At 40.9% G+C, this 15,475-nt stretch overlaps 1 protein-coding gene across 1 annotated transcript in view; it reads right to left on the bottom strand.

Moving 5' to 3' along the window:
• Positions 1–15,475, bottom strand: part of LOC311071664 (ryanodine receptor 3-like) — a 162,588-nt gene that overhangs the window by 107,478 nt on the left and 39,635 nt on the right. The window contains 7 exon segments of the mRNA XM_084096131.1: positions 7,638–7,724; positions 7,812–7,977; positions 8,552–8,712; positions 9,499–9,565; positions 10,851–11,050; positions 12,656–12,864; positions 14,557–14,731. Of these exon segments, the coding sequence (XP_083952257.1) occupies positions 7,638–7,724; positions 7,812–7,977; positions 8,552–8,712; positions 9,499–9,565; positions 10,851–11,050; positions 12,656–12,864; positions 14,557–14,731 (1,065 nt within the window).

The raw sequence follows: 15,475 nt of genomic DNA, 5'->3' as shown, positions 1-15,475 counted from the left end.
TGTTCTGGGTGGTTGCTAGGCGGTTGCTAGGATATTTTGGGTGGTTGCTAGGGTCTTTTGGGTGGTTGATAGGCGGTTGCTAGGGTATTTTAGGTGGTTGCTAGGGTATTTTAGGTGGTTGCTAGGGTATTCTGGGTGGTTGCTAGGCGGTTGCTAGGGTATTTTGGGTGGTTGCTAGGGTCTTTTGGGTAGTTGCTAGGCGGTTTCTAAGATATTTTCGGTGGTTGCTAGGGTGTTCTGGGTGGTTGCTAGGCGGTTGCTAGGGTATTTTGGGTGGTTGCTAGGGTGTTCTGGGTGGTTGCTAGGTGGTTGCTAGGGTGTTCTGGGTGGTTACTAGGCGGTTGCTAGGATTTTTTGGATGGTTGCTAGGGTATTTTGGGTGGTTGCTAGGCGGTTGCTAGGGTATTTTGGGTGGTTGCTAGGGTGTTCTGGGTGGTTGCTATGGTGTTCTAAGGTATTTTGGGTGGTTGATAGGGTGTTCTGAGTGGTTGCTATGGTGTTGCTAGGGTGTTCTAAGGTATTTTGGGTGGTTGCTAGGGTGTTCTGGGTGGTTGTTAGGCAGTTGCTAGGGTGTTCTGAGTGGTTGCTATGGTGTTGCTAGGCGGTTGCTAGGGTATTCTGGGTGGTTGCTATGGTGTTGCTAGGCGGTTGGTAGTTGTCAAAGATGGTTTATATGGAGTTAATAACGAGTGCCTTCAGTACGGCACTCGGCCTGCGGCCTCGTGCCTATGGCCGAATAGGCACAAGCATGGAGCAATATCGCAAGGCCACGAGTGCAATATTGCTTTAAAAAATAAAAAAAATATAAAAAAAGGTTTTTTTTGGGTTTATGGTGGTTGCTAGGGAGCTCTTAGTGGTTGTTAGGGTGCTGTAACTGGTTGCTAGGGTGTGGCTATGAAGATTTTAGGCCATTACTTATTGGTTGCTTGATAATATAAATCCTCTGAGGGAGAGAGAGAGGGAGAGATGCAGGGGTGTCAGGCCCTTTGGAGTCTGTGTGTGTGAAAACGGCAGTTTGGATTCAAATGTTTTTAGAACTCCCCAATGTAAGTCAATGGGAGTTTTTCCGAGTTTTGATCGTCATTTTTAGGAAAACCGTAAGTCCGATCAGTCTGAAAAGATATAGCAACTCGAGTCAGATCAGTTTGAAGGTCTGAGCCGAGTTTGGAGTATGTAGAGTTAAAGCTCTAGGAGGAGATTGAGTGTAATTTTTTGGTAAGAAGAATAATAATAATAATAATAATAAGTTTAAATAGGATTTCAATATGTTGGCTCTCTCAAGCCAACTTAACTAGATGCGAAAGTTCGTCGAGACAAACTTTAAGTTGGCTTGAGAAAGTTTGGACCGGAAAGTTTTTTGCTAGGCGGTTGTTAGGATGTTATGGGTGGTCGCTATGGTGTTGCTAGGTGGTTGATAAGGTATTCTGGGTGGTTGCTAGGCGGTTGCTAGGGTATTTTGGGTGGTTGCTAGGGTGTTTTGGGTGGTTGCTAGGCGGTTGCTAGGGTCTTTTGTGTGGTTGCTAGGCGGTTGCTAGGTGGTTGCTAGGGTGTTCTGGGTGGTTGCTAGGATATTTTTGGTGGTTGCTAGGGTCTTTTGGGTGGTTGCTAGGCGGTTGCTAGGGTCTTTTGGGTGGTTGCTAGGGTCTTTTGGGTGGTTGCTAGGCGGTTGCTAGGGTGTTTTGGGTGGTTGCTAGGATATTTTGGGTGGTTGCTAGGGTCTTTTGGGTGGTTGCTAGGCGGTTGCTAGGGTATTTTGGGTGGTTGCTAGGGTGTTCTGGGTGGTTGCTAGGCAGTTGCTAGGGCGTTTTGGGTGGTTGCTAAGATATTTTGGGTGGTTGCTAGGGTCTTTTGGGTGGTTGCTAGGGTCTTTTGGGTGGTTGCTAGGCGGTTGCTAGGGTATTTTGGGTGGTTGCTAGGCTGTTTTGGGTGGTTGCTAGGGTGGTCTGGGTGATTGCTAGGCGGTTGCTAGGCGGTTGCTAGGGTATTTTGGGTGGTTGCTAGGTGGTTGCTAGGGTGTTCTGGTTGGTTGCTAGGGTGTTCTGGGTGGTTGCTAGGCGGTTGCTAGGGTGTTCTGGGTGGTTGCTAGGCTGTTTTGGGAGGTTGCTAGGCTGTTGCTAGGGTGTTCTGGCTGGTTGCTATGGTGTTGCTAGGCGGTTGCTAAGGTATTGAGGGCGGTTGATATGGTGTTACTAGGTGGCTGGTAGTTGTCACAGATGGTTACTATGGAGTTTTTATAGAGTTCTTAGCATGATCTTGGCATGATTTAACACTTAACTTATCACTATTAGCATGTAGCTATTCACTGCTAGCATGTGTAGTATGTTGGAAGTGCTGTTTGCTAGCATGAGTCAAAAGAGCCAAACCTCATCTCTATACGATGTTCTGATACAGAGATATAGGTCTTACAAAACGGTTGCTAGGGTACTCGAGTTTGGTTGCTATGGAGTTGCTTGGGAGCTGGAAGATTTAAACTTAAGAAGTTTATAGTGGTTTGAAGTTACAGTAGTTTACAGTAGTTTGAAGTTTGACAGATAGATAAATAAGTTAGATAGACACACACACACACAAACACACACACACACACACACACACACACTAACTAACTCGCTCACTCACTCACTCATAAACTCAGTGTGTGTGTGTGTCTGAGTTTAGAGTTTATAAGTGTATAAATTGATGAGTTTATAAGTGTATGAGTTCTTGAGTTTTGAGTTTATAAGTTTAAATCAGTTTAGAGTTTATAAGTTTAAATGAGATTAAGAGTTCAGAGTTTATTAATTTATGAGTTTAAGAGTTCATAAGTTTATGAATTCATGAGTTTATAAGTTAATTAGTTTATAAGTGTTTATAGTTTAGAGTTTATTAGTTTAAATGAGTCTCATTGGCTAATATAGTATATAGAACGGCAGTTTGGTTTAGTCTTCAAGGTATTTTGATTTGAATTTTCGTCGGTTTGAATTTTTTAGAACTCCCAATGTAAGTCAATGGGAGTTTTTGAATGAGTTTTTTCGAGTTTTGATCGTCATTTTTAGGAAAACCGTAAGTCCGATCAGTCTGAAAAGATATAGCAACTCGAGTCAGATCAGTTTGAGTGTCTGAGCCGAGTTTGGAGTATGTAGAGTTAAAGCTCTAGGAGGAGTTTGATATAGATTTTTTTAGGGTCAGAAGAATAATAATAATAATAAGTTTAAATAGGATTTCAATATGTTGGCTCTCTCAAGCCAACTTAATAAGTTTAAATAGGATTTCAATATGTTGGCTCTCTCAAGCCAACTTAATAAGTTTAAATAGGATTTCAATATGTTGGCTCTCTCAAGCCAACTTAATAATAATAAGTTTAAATAGGATTTCAATATGTTGGCTCTCTCAAGCCAACTTAACTAGAATGTACATTTCCTGAAGAAAATGTGAAGTGGTGCTTGCAGTGGCAAAATTCGCCACTGGGCAGATGCTAACACAATTGACATGTTGTGATACCATAATATACCACATTTTAGCATCATTTACCAAGATTTACCATGTTTCTAAGATGATTTACTATGATTTACCACATTCCAGCATGATTTACTATAATTAACATGTCGTTAGAATGATGCTAGCATGATTAGCATGTTGTTAGCATGATGCTAGCATGATAAGCATGTTGGTAGCATGGTGCTAGCATGATTAGCATGTTGCTAGCATGATTTTAACAGGATGCTAGCATGATTAGCATTTTGCTAGCATGTTTTAGCTAGATGCTAACATGATTAGCATTTTGCTAACATTATGCTAGCTTGATTAGCATGTCGGTAGCATGGTGCTAGCATGATTAGCATGTTACTAGCATGATTTTAACAAGATGCTAGCATGATTAGCATTTTGCTAGCATGTTTTTAGGCATATGCTAACATGATTAGCATGCTGCTAGCATTTTGCTAGCTTGATTAGCATGTTGTTAGCATGATGCTAGCTTGATTAGCATGTTGATAGCATGATGCTAGCATGATTAGCATGATGCTAACATGATGCTAGCATGATTAGCATTTTGCTAGCATGTTTTTAGGTATATGTTAACATGATTAGCATGCTGCTAGCATTTTGCTAGCTTGATTAGCATGTTGTTAGCATGATGCTAGCTTGATTAGCATGTTGATAGCATGATGCTAGCATGATTAGCATGTTGCTAGCATGTTTTTAGCTAGATGCTAACATGATTAGCATGTTGGTAGCATGATGCTAGCATGATTAGCATGTTGCTAGCATGACGCTAGCTTGTTTAGCATGTTGCTAGCATGATTAGCATGTTGCTAGCATGATACTAGCTTGATTAGCATGCTACTAGCATGATGCTAGCTTGATTAGCATGATGCTAGCTTGATTAGCATGTTGCTAGCATGATGCTAGCATGATTAGCATGTTGCTAGCATGTTTTTAGCAAGATGCTGTTGCCAGGTGGTTGCTAGGGTGTTCTGGGTGGTTGCTATGGTGTTGCTATGGTGTTGCTAGGCAGTTGCTAAGGTGTTCTGGGTGGTTGCTAGGCAGTTGCTAGGGTATTCTTGGTGGTTGCTAGGGTGTTCTGGGTGGTTGCTATGGTGTTGCTAGGCAGTTGCTATGGTATTCTGGGTGGATGCTAGGGCGTTGCTAGGCAGTTGCTAGGGTGTTCTGGGTGGTTACTAGGCAGTTGCTAGGTGTTCTGGGTGGTTGCTAGGCAGTTGCTAGGGTGTTCTGGGTGGTTGCTAGAGTTTTTTGGTGGTTACTAGAGCATTTCTAGACGTTACTAGGGTGTTCAGGGTGGTTGCTAAGGTATTTTTATTAGTTGCTATGGTGTTACTAGGTGGTTGGTAGTTGTCAAATATGGTTGCTATGGAGTTTTTATAGAGTTCTTAAAATCTTTAATAACGAGTGCCTTCAGTACGGCACTCGGCCTGCGGCCTCGTGCCTATGGCCGAATAGGCACAAGCATGGAGCGATATCGCAAGGCCATGAGAGTAAAATTGCTTTAAAAAATAAAAAAAAATAAAAAAAATATTTTTTTTTGGTTTAGGGTGGTTGCTAGGGAGCTCTTAGTGGTTGCTAGGGTGCTGAAACTGGTTGCTAGGGTGTGGCTATGAAGATTTTAGGCCATTACTTATTGGCTGCTTGATAATATAAATCCTCTGAGGGAGAGAGAGAGGGAGAGACGCAGGGCTGTCAGGCCCTTTGGAGTCGGTGTGTGTGAAAACGTCGGTTGGGATTCAAATATTTTTAGAACTCCCAATGTAAAGTCAATGGGACTTTTTTGGCCGCTTTTTCGTCCGCTGTGCGAACATCGTACACCCGATCGCTTAGAAAAGTCATAGCACACCTCTCCTCAATGAGCCGCTCGATTTGACGCCTCACTCAGGGGTCTGTGACAAACGGTGCGGGGCGAGTTTCGCGCCAAACTTTTGTGTGGAAGAATAATAATAAAAAGAATAATAAGTATGAGCAATAACAATAGTGATGCTTTCAAAAAAGCACCACTAACTAGAATGTACATTTCCTGAAGAAAATGTGAAGTGGTGCTTGCAGTGGCAAAATTCACCACTGGGCAGATGCACAATTAACATGCAATTAACACAATTAACATGTTGTGATACCATGATATACCACGTTTTAGCATTATTTACCACGATTTACCATGTTTCTAAGATGATTTACTACGATTTACCACATTCCAGCATGATTTACTATGATTAACATGTTGTTAGAATGATACTAGCAGGATTAGCATGTTGTTAGCATTATTAACATGTTGGTTGGATGATGCTAGCATGATTAGCATGTTGCTACCATGCTTTTAACAAGATGCTAGCATGATTAGCATGTTGCTAGCATGTTTTTAGCTAGATGCTAACATGATTAGCATGTTGCTAGCATGATGCTAGCTTGATTAGCATGTTGCTAGCATAATGCTAGCATGATTAGCATGTTGCTAGCATTATGCTAGCTTGATTAGCATGATGCTAGTATTATGTTAGCTTGATTAGCATGTTGTTATCATGATGCTAGCTTTATTAGCATGTTGCTAGCATTATGCTAGCTTGATTAGCATGTTGCTAGCATTATGCTAGCATGATTAGCATGTTGCTAGCATGATGCTAGCTTGATTAGCGTGTTGCTAGCATGGTGCTAGCTTGATTAGCATGTTTTTAGCATAATGCTAGCATGATTAGCATGTTGCTAGCATGATGCTAGCTTGATTAGCATGATGCTAACATTATGCTAGCTTGATTAGCATGTTGTTAGCATGATGCTAGCTTTATTAGCATGTTGGTAGCATAATGCTAGCATGATTAGCATGTTGCTAGCATGATGCTAGCTTGATTAGCATGTTGCCAGCATGTTTTTAGCAAGATGCTGTTGCCAGGTGGTTGCTAGGGTGTTCTGGGTGGTTGCTATGGTGTTGCTAGGCAGTTGCTAAGGTGTTCTGGGTGGTTGCTAGGGTATTCTTGGTGGTTGCTAGGCAGTTGCTAGGGTATTCTTGGTGGTTGCTAGGGCGTTGCTAGGTGGTTGCTAGGGTGTTCTGGGTGGTTGCTATGGTGTTGCTAGGCAGTTGCTATGGTATTCTGGGTGGATGCTAGGGCATTGCTAGGCAGTTGTTAGGGTGTTTTGGGTGGTTGCTAGGTGTTCTGGGTGGTTGCTAGGCAGTTGCTAGGTGTTCTAGGTGGTTGCTAGGCAGTTGCTAGGGTGTTCTGGGTGCTTGCTAGAGTTTTTTGTGGTTACTAGAGCATTTCTAGATGTTGTTAGGGTGTTCAGAGTGGTTGCTAAGGTGTTTTTGTTAGTTGCTATGGTGTTACTAGGTGGTTGGTAGTTGTCAAATATGTTTACTATGGAGTTTTTATAGAGTTCTTAAAATATTTAATAACGAGTGCCTTCTGTACGGCACTCGGCCTGCGGCCTCGTGCCTATGGCCGAATAGGCACAAGCATGGAGCGATATCACAAGGCCACGAGAGTAAAATTGCTTTAAAAAATATAAAAAAAAAAAAAAAATGTTTTTTTTTGGTTTAGGGTGGTTGCTAGGGAGCTCTTAGTGGTTGCTAGGGTGCTGAAACTGGTTGATAGGGTGTGGCTATGAAGATTTTAGGCCATAACTTATTGGCTGCTTGATAATATAAATCCTCTGAGGGAGAGAGAGAGGGAGAGACGCAGGGGTGTCAGGCCCTTTGGAGTGGTGTGTGTGTGAAAACGTCGGTTTGGATTTGAATTTTTTTAGAATGCCCAATGTAAAGTCAATGGGACTTTTTTGGCCGCTTTTTCGTCCGCTGTGCGAACATCGTACACCCGATCGCTTAGAAAAGTCATAGCACACCTCTCCTCAATGAGCCGGTCGATTTGACACCTCACTCAGGGGTCTGTGACAAACGATGCGGGGCGCATTACGCGCCAAACTTTTGTCCGGAATAATAATAAGAAAAAGAATAATAATAAGTATGAGCAATAACAATAGTGATGCTTTTAAAAAAGCACCACTAATAATAATAAGTTTAAGTACAATATCAGAAAGTTGGCTCTCTCAAGCCAACTTAATTACCACGTCATTTGAGCAGAACGTTCGAGAGCAGATCCCGTTCATTTCTCTCATAATGACTAATATGCTGGTATGAAGTTCAGGGAATATGAGGATCTACGCACCTTGATTTTGGCCAGTTCAAACTGGAACAGGCTTGAGCTTGTTGGCCGCACAAACACCGCAGGAAACAGTTTTGCGCTGGGCTCCACCTGCACAACAGATGTTCATTTTACACCTTTATTTACCCTGTAATCTGTGTGAAGTCATGAGTCTGACGCTGCTTGAGCTGACGGTACCTGGTACGAGGTCGCAAGCTCTTTGCCGTTGACTGTGAAAGCTAACAAACCCGTGGCCAAATCAATGAGGCATCCGATCTCTAAATCCACGTTACTCCTGCTGGACGAGTGGGCGGCACTCGTGACGTCTCCACACCAAACCATGTAACAGTTACTCCTCCTCACGCTGTCACATGACACAGTGACATCAGCACATCATCAAATGACCCGTGGCAACAGAGTCAAACCATCATTTATTCAGACACCTTCAACATTTCTCACATCATCAGTTTATTCGCTATAGTTTAGAAAATGGTAATAAAATATGAGCAGAACTCAGTTGATATTTGACTGGTTTTGTCCGTCCTTCTGTTAGACTGTCTCACACATGAATTATGTTGAATATCTGTCAGCTGTTAAATTTAACTACACAATTAGATAATACCAGTTTAGCTCAACCAATCACCAAGCAATGCTTCATTGTGTTCAGTCTGTGTGTAAAAAGAGCATTAGCAATTAAAGACAACACACTTCAGCAAAACATGATCAGCTCAAAGTGTCCGAATCATTTTTGGGCCCAAATGTTTATTAATGTCACTGGTAGTCACTGTATGAAGAGTTATTGGGTATAATATGTCACAGTTTACTTTATTTTGCTCTCCTCACTTACATAAATTAACTATAGTGTCCTGATCACACTCAAAAATGATATCTGGTGTCTGAGTAATGTTTGCTTTGACCGTATGAGAACGAGCGCTCACCTCTCATGCACTCGACCTCGCTCGTCGCCGAGGGTGACGGTCACCGTGCGGATCTTGCTGAGGTTGAAGTTGTTACTATAGTAATGGTAGTCAGGAGTGACCCATCCGACCCACACACAGGACGGGTCTTGACCCGCGAATATCCGGACCGAGTGATAGTACTGCAGGAGACCGACACACACGTTACTCACACTCTCAAACCTCATTCAGAGGAGAGATGAAGCCATACGAGTAAACATGAACTAACTCTGAGAATATCAGTTCACACCACAACTGTAACAATAACTGAAGATCACTGGAATCACTTTCAGAGATGGATATGATCGATAAAACAATGACAGCCAATCAAAATCGTTCTACTTCTGCAATTATGTTCACTGTTCATATAACTATAACTATATAATTATAGTTAGTTACAGTTCATTTTATTTATCATGACAGTTTTTATTATAGTTATTACACTTGTTACAGTTATCGTTACGATCCTCAGTTATTATAGTTATCATTATAGTTATCATAGTTAGTATGGTTATTGTTATATTGTTAATATAGTTATATTGATATTGTTATAGTTATTGTTATATTTATCATTACACTTATCATATTTAGTTATTATAGCTTTGTTAAAGTTATCGCTATAGTTATAGCTTTGTTATAGTTATAGACATATATATAGTCATCGCAATATTTATCATTACATTTATCATTGTTATATTTATCGCTATAGTTATTGATTATAGTTATCATTGCAGTTATACACATTTTTATAATTATCGTTATCGCTATATATATCGTTACATTTATCATTGTTATAGTTATTATCGTTGTTGTTCTTGGTGATGACAAATGAAAAACCCAAATAAAAGAACCTAAACAAAACATCAAGAGCTTTGATTCTTGTAACAACCATAACTCATAGGATAGAAGAAGTGCACCGCTGAACTCACTGAGGTGATGCTGCTATAGTCCGTTCTTCTGCCTTCATCCGAGTGTTTCATGGACTTCACCGGATGCCTTCAGAAACGTTCACAGCACGAACACACTTACTATCTGAAGCTCTGATAGAGATCATTATAGACAGCAAGAGGATTCATTTCTGTTTAGAATCACTGAAAAGGCCTCGCAGAACGAACCGGTGTGGCGTCTTTCAAACAAAATATGGCCATAACGAAGTTAGTTTCGGGGCTTTCCAGAAAAGTTTGCTTAGAACACCTTAGAACTCTCATTGGTCCATGGTGATGATGCAATAAGTGGGTGTGGCTCTGAGGCTCCGCCTTCTTCCTGATGTAAATATTCTCCGGTTCATTTCTCCTCTTCAGTCTGTCGAGGTCAGACGCCAGTAAACACATGAACACACTGGAGAGACGCTTTATAGCAGAAACTGAAGCGACACTGACACTGTTTTTCATGTTAAAGGGAAACATTTATCGTTCGTTCATCTTCGGAATACAAATGAAGATATTTTAGATGAAATACGAGAGCTTTCTGAGCCTGATAGACTGCAACGTCATTGCCACTTTTAAGGCCCAGAAAGGTAGTAAAGACATCATTAAAAAAGTCCATGTGACTCCATCGGTTCAACCTTAAGGTTATGAAGCGACGACAATACTTTTTACCCTGGCGTCTGACCTCGACGGACTGAACAGGAGAAATGAACCAGAGAAGATTTACACCTCAAAGAAGGCAGAGCCTCAGAGCCACACCCACCTATTACATCATCACCACGGACCAATGAGAGTTAAGAGGTGTTCACCTGTTCTAAGCTCACATTGACTAGCTTCAGAAGAACAGAGTAGCCGCGTTTCCATTACGTTTCCATTACCCTTCAAACTGCGCAAACTGAAATTGCGAATTGAAAATATGCCCAATTGCGTTGATTTCGCAAAAACTCCCATATATCGCAAAAAAGTTTTTACGCTCGCATGAGGTGGTTTTTCAGGCAGTTCGGAAAAGGAATATTTCGCAAAAATGCAATGGGAACAGTTTTTGCCTCATTTACAGTCACCTGATGCGGTGTGTTTGGACAGAAGACGAGACAGCGTTCTTTATAAAACTTATAAAAGACAAAAGTATTACGGGAATAAGGGCGAGCAGAACAGAGCAAACGGATAATTCCTATCCATAGGAATTAATTGAAAAGGCCGGCTCTGCTCCGCACCGTTATGAATACCCGTGCGGACATGCGCATTTTAGTTTTGCTTTCAAATTAGTGATTTAAAAGCCCCCACCGGTGACACCGGTGTCACACGTCAATTAACCGGTGGGAGAATATCCTCACCGTCACATCCCTATCTCTGACCTGTGTTTGACCTTGAGCGGTTCCTCCTCGTACAGGCCGTTCACATTGACGTGAGATGTGCTCCTGAAGCAGGAGTGAAACTCCACAGGCATGCTCAGTCTGCAGAACACCATCTCAGCGCTGACGTTCTGACTCCCAAACATCTTATGGCTGACCTTCAGGCAGGGCGGGCTGTCGACGGTCCCGTCGATTCTGGTGACCTGCAAACATCAGTTTCAGTTCAGTTTAGGTTATTTCTAAAGCACATATGTGACCCTGGATCACAAAACCAGTCACGGGTTTATTTGTGGCAATATCCAACAATACATTGTATGGGTCAAAATTACTGATTTTTCTTTTATGCCAAAAATCATGAGGATATTCAGTAAAGATCATGATCCATGAAGATATTTTGTAAATTTCCTACCGTAAATATATAACACATGTATTTCTGTGAGTGAATGCAGCACAATCGTGAACATAAATGAACAACTTTAAAGGAGATTTTCTCAATGTTTAGATTTTTTTGCCTCAGATTCCAGATTTTCAATAGTTGTGTCTCAGACAAATATTGTCCTATCCTAACAAACCACACATCAATGGAAAGCTTATTTATTCAGCTTTTATGTGATATATAAATCTCAATTTAAAAAAATTGACCCATGTGACTGGTTTTGTGGTCCAGGGTTACATTTGATTAATGACAACAACAAGGCTGACCAAAGTGCTGTACAGGACAAAATGAAAAGACCATAAGATAACAGATAAAAGGAAACAGAGAAGAACAATACAAGACATTACAATGTATTAAAAGCCAACGAAAAAAGATATGTTCAAACATGACGAGATTCATGCAAAACCAGCATAGAAAGAAAACGTTCTGGAACATTTCGAACCGAATCAACGCGAATGACCCTGTGAGATCCTAGAGGAATATTTCAGGAACAAAATCAGTTCAAGTTTCGATTTAACCTTCATCCTTCCCTCGCACTTTGTAATAAATCTTTCCCTCGCTGGTCAAAATGACCCGAAGTCCTAAAATAATACTTCTTTTTTTTCCCAGAAAGCTTATTTTATTTCATTTTAATATTTTTTTTTTAATTTAAGCAATTTTTTTGTTATTTTTATTTAATTTACCTTTAAATTACTAGATTTGATAAATGAATAAATAAATAATACATTTAATTCATTCCTCACATTCTGTCAACTTAAATTCAAAATAACTCACAATTTCATGCATAACTCTTTTAATTCAGCTCTAAATATCTTACATTGGGTGTCTTTGCTGACCTCTTGTGGAAAAATAATAATATAAGATGATATTTCCTGACTCTAGATGGCCTTATATCTCTATATGGAGTAAATGAGCTGTTCCTCTGGGTCCTAAAGTCAGTTAACTTCAGAAATCATTCAGATACACATGTAGACGTTATAAAATAATTATTTGGTAAAGTTTTAGCATTTTTAGTTTGGATTTTGAGCATTTATAGGTTTTTCTATGTGTACTGAAGCATTCCTCACATTCCATTCATTCCTAAGGGGGTCAAATTGACCCGTGACGGAAGGATTTGTTACTTTTTTAAATTCCAACCACAAAACTCCTCGAATCCATTCCATTTTTTTTTTGTGTACTCCTGGTTCAAGTGCGATAAAAGTCCTAGAATCTTGGACCCCTCTGATGAACTCTCAAAAAAAATAAAATAAAGAGTTTCGGGGTAAAAATGACCCGAGGGAAGGATGAGCTAAAGGTCCATTTATAGCGTTCAACCAGTGGGATCCAAGAGTCACCGATCAATAATCGATCAGCCAATGAAGCTCGTCCTCACCGCGATGTGATGATGGTCTTTCGGCACATTGAAGAAGGTGGGCAGGCGTTTGCTGAACCACATGGTGACCTCACGGTTCATGTTGACGGCGAACGGTTCGAAGCCCTCCTGCAGGCCACACATGGTGTAGTACTTAAACGTGCTGGCGTCCTTCCCAAGATTCATGCGGCCCACCTGAGAAAGACCTAAACTACAGACCGGGATGAAACCTACGAGAGAAGAGAAGCAGACAGTTTTGCGTTCAGGGGTCTTTAAAGGAGTAGTTCACTTTAAAATGAAAATTAGCCCATGATTTACTCACCCTCAAGCCATCCTAGGTGTATATGACATTCTTCTTTCAGACGAATACAATCAGAGTTATATTAATAAACACCCTGACGCTTCCGAGCTTTATAATGGCAGTGGATTTCAACCATTGCAACCATCAGATTGAAGCTCAGAAAAGTGCATCTATCCATCATTAAAGTGCATCTATTCATGATAAAAGTGCATCTATTCATGATAAAAGTGCATCTATCCATGATAAAAAAGTGCATCTATCCATCATAAAAGTGCATCTATCCATCATAAAAGTGCATCTATCCATCATAAAAGTGCATCTATCCATCATAAAAGCCATTATAAAGCTCGGAAGCGTCAGGGTGTTTATTAATGTAACTCCGATTGTATTCGTCTGAAAGAAGAATGTCATATACACCTAGGATGACTTTTGGGTGAGTAAATCATGAGCTAATTTTCATTTTAAAGTCAACTACTCCTTTAAGGCATTGAAATCAAATCAGAAGCCGCGTTTCCACTGTCTTTAGGTCTTTCTTGATCGGGCCTCGCCGGGGCTTCCTCAGGGCCCAACGACCAGGGTTTTTCGGCCCGACGAATACCTTAGTCCAAAGCGGGTCAGCTCGGCTTGAGGAGTGATCATGATCAGAGGAGTTTACCCGAGTCTGGAGACGACAGCGCCGGATGATTCCATATACCAGCTAACATCAGCATTAAAGACTTTTAACATCATTTTAGCTCAACTTTCAGACCGCAGCGAGTGTTTGAATACCTTCTGTTTCTGATCAAGGCAGAAATATTTATACACAATGCAAAAGACTATGCGCGCTAACCATTACCATAGTAAACAAGGTAAATATAACCATTTGAAGAAATCAGACAAATCATATAGGCTATCACAATCATGTTTTTATTTGATCTGTCAGTACGTCTCGTCTCTTTACACCGGACTGTCTGATATCATATTTAGCTCTGCATACGTCATAAAATAAAGCAACTCCGGTTTTTCAAGAGCTTCCTCTGTTTCTCTGACTGGAAATATAACTGTATTGGGAGAGAGTGCTAAAGCTCCTCAGGTCGTATTTCAGGTGGAAATTTGTAGAAATTATCGTTCTTTCTAAATGTGATAAACATACTGTCCTGTGACTACAAATAAACAGAAACAGACGCACTTGAATAAGTACGTCTGACCTCTTTCTTTTGTGAAATAACGGTAAATACCACTTTATTTCTGTGTGACGAATGTGCAGTCTTGACATAAGTTATTTTATTATGGTCAATGTATCACTTATTAGAGTAAAACATCGACGCTTGGGTTTTAAATGTTTATGTAAACAACAAAAATGTCGACAAACTTCCGCTTTTATCATGTTCGTTTTGCAATCTCGCTAGTTTCCAGTGATTTCTTACTGACTAGTTTTCTGATAAAACTTGCATTTGTTGGTGAAATGATGGGTTTGTGTGACGTTGTTCCAGAGAGGCGTGTTTCAGTGAATCGCTACGGGCCAACGGTGGAAACGCAGTGTGGTTTTGGGCTCGGTGCTCCAGGTTCGAGGCTATTGGCCCCGCCCGCCCCGCACTGACCCGACAGTGGAAAAGCGGCTGGAGATTATGTTCTCTCTAACCGTCCTCAATGTCAAAGTCGGCGAAACACAGCTCAGAGCCCTTGTTGGTGATCAGGATTTCTCCGTTCAGGGTGAAGATCATGGATTTGTCCTCCATGTTGATCATACAACCCACGACGTCCCCCGAGTGCCAGCAGCGGCCGAAGAGACGACTGCCCATGTGGAGCCGATGACCCTGTGAGAGATCAGAGATCAGAAACCGTTTGTAGCGACACTGACCTTCCTGTCACTCAGAGGTGTTGTAGGATTATTTCTGACGCTTGAGATCCAAACAAGACGCTTCCAGTCCAGTACTGCATTTATCCCTTTATTTTTCTCAGTTCCGATGCCAAAACACATTGTAATCCACAAGTTTGCATGTCCACATACGATCCTGACACAGTCAGAAATAGTTTGCTTCGCTCATTAGTTACACCTGTCTTCACTTCTCTCTGGCTACCGATATACCAATTAAACCCACACTCCCCCCAGTGTCCAACAGTGGAACTACAACATGTTATAGATGGAGCATGAAGGCTCTTACACCGTTAGTCCGATGATGCTGTGAGAGATCAGAGATCAGAAACCGTAAGTCAAGTCTCCTTCATTTATACAGCGCTTTAACAATATAACGAACATTAGTGATTAGTCCGATGACCCTGTTGTTGTTGTGTGAATGAGCGGCCAGAACACATTAAGGGTTTTCTGTTAGAACGGTTAATAACTAAAAGTTAATAACTAATGATCTTTACAACAGAAGTGAATCAATCAAAACTAACTTTATCTGGACAATAACTTCATTCTAGATCTGCTGTAAAGCCTAAACAATCTCCGTTACTGTAATTTCCTGTTATCACTGTAAAGCTGCTTTGAAACAATCTATATTGTTAAAGCGCTGTATAAATGAAGGAGACTTGACTTGACACCGTGAGAGATCAAA

This window comes from Abramis brama, assembly GCF_963993115.1.
Source record: "Abramis brama genome assembly, chromosome: 21".
NCBI classification, from domain to species: domain Eukaryota; kingdom Metazoa; phylum Chordata; class Actinopteri; order Cypriniformes; family Leuciscidae; genus Abramis; species Abramis brama.
Note: the sequence above shows the minus strand (reverse complement) of the source record. Positions and strands in the feature narration are given on the sequence as shown.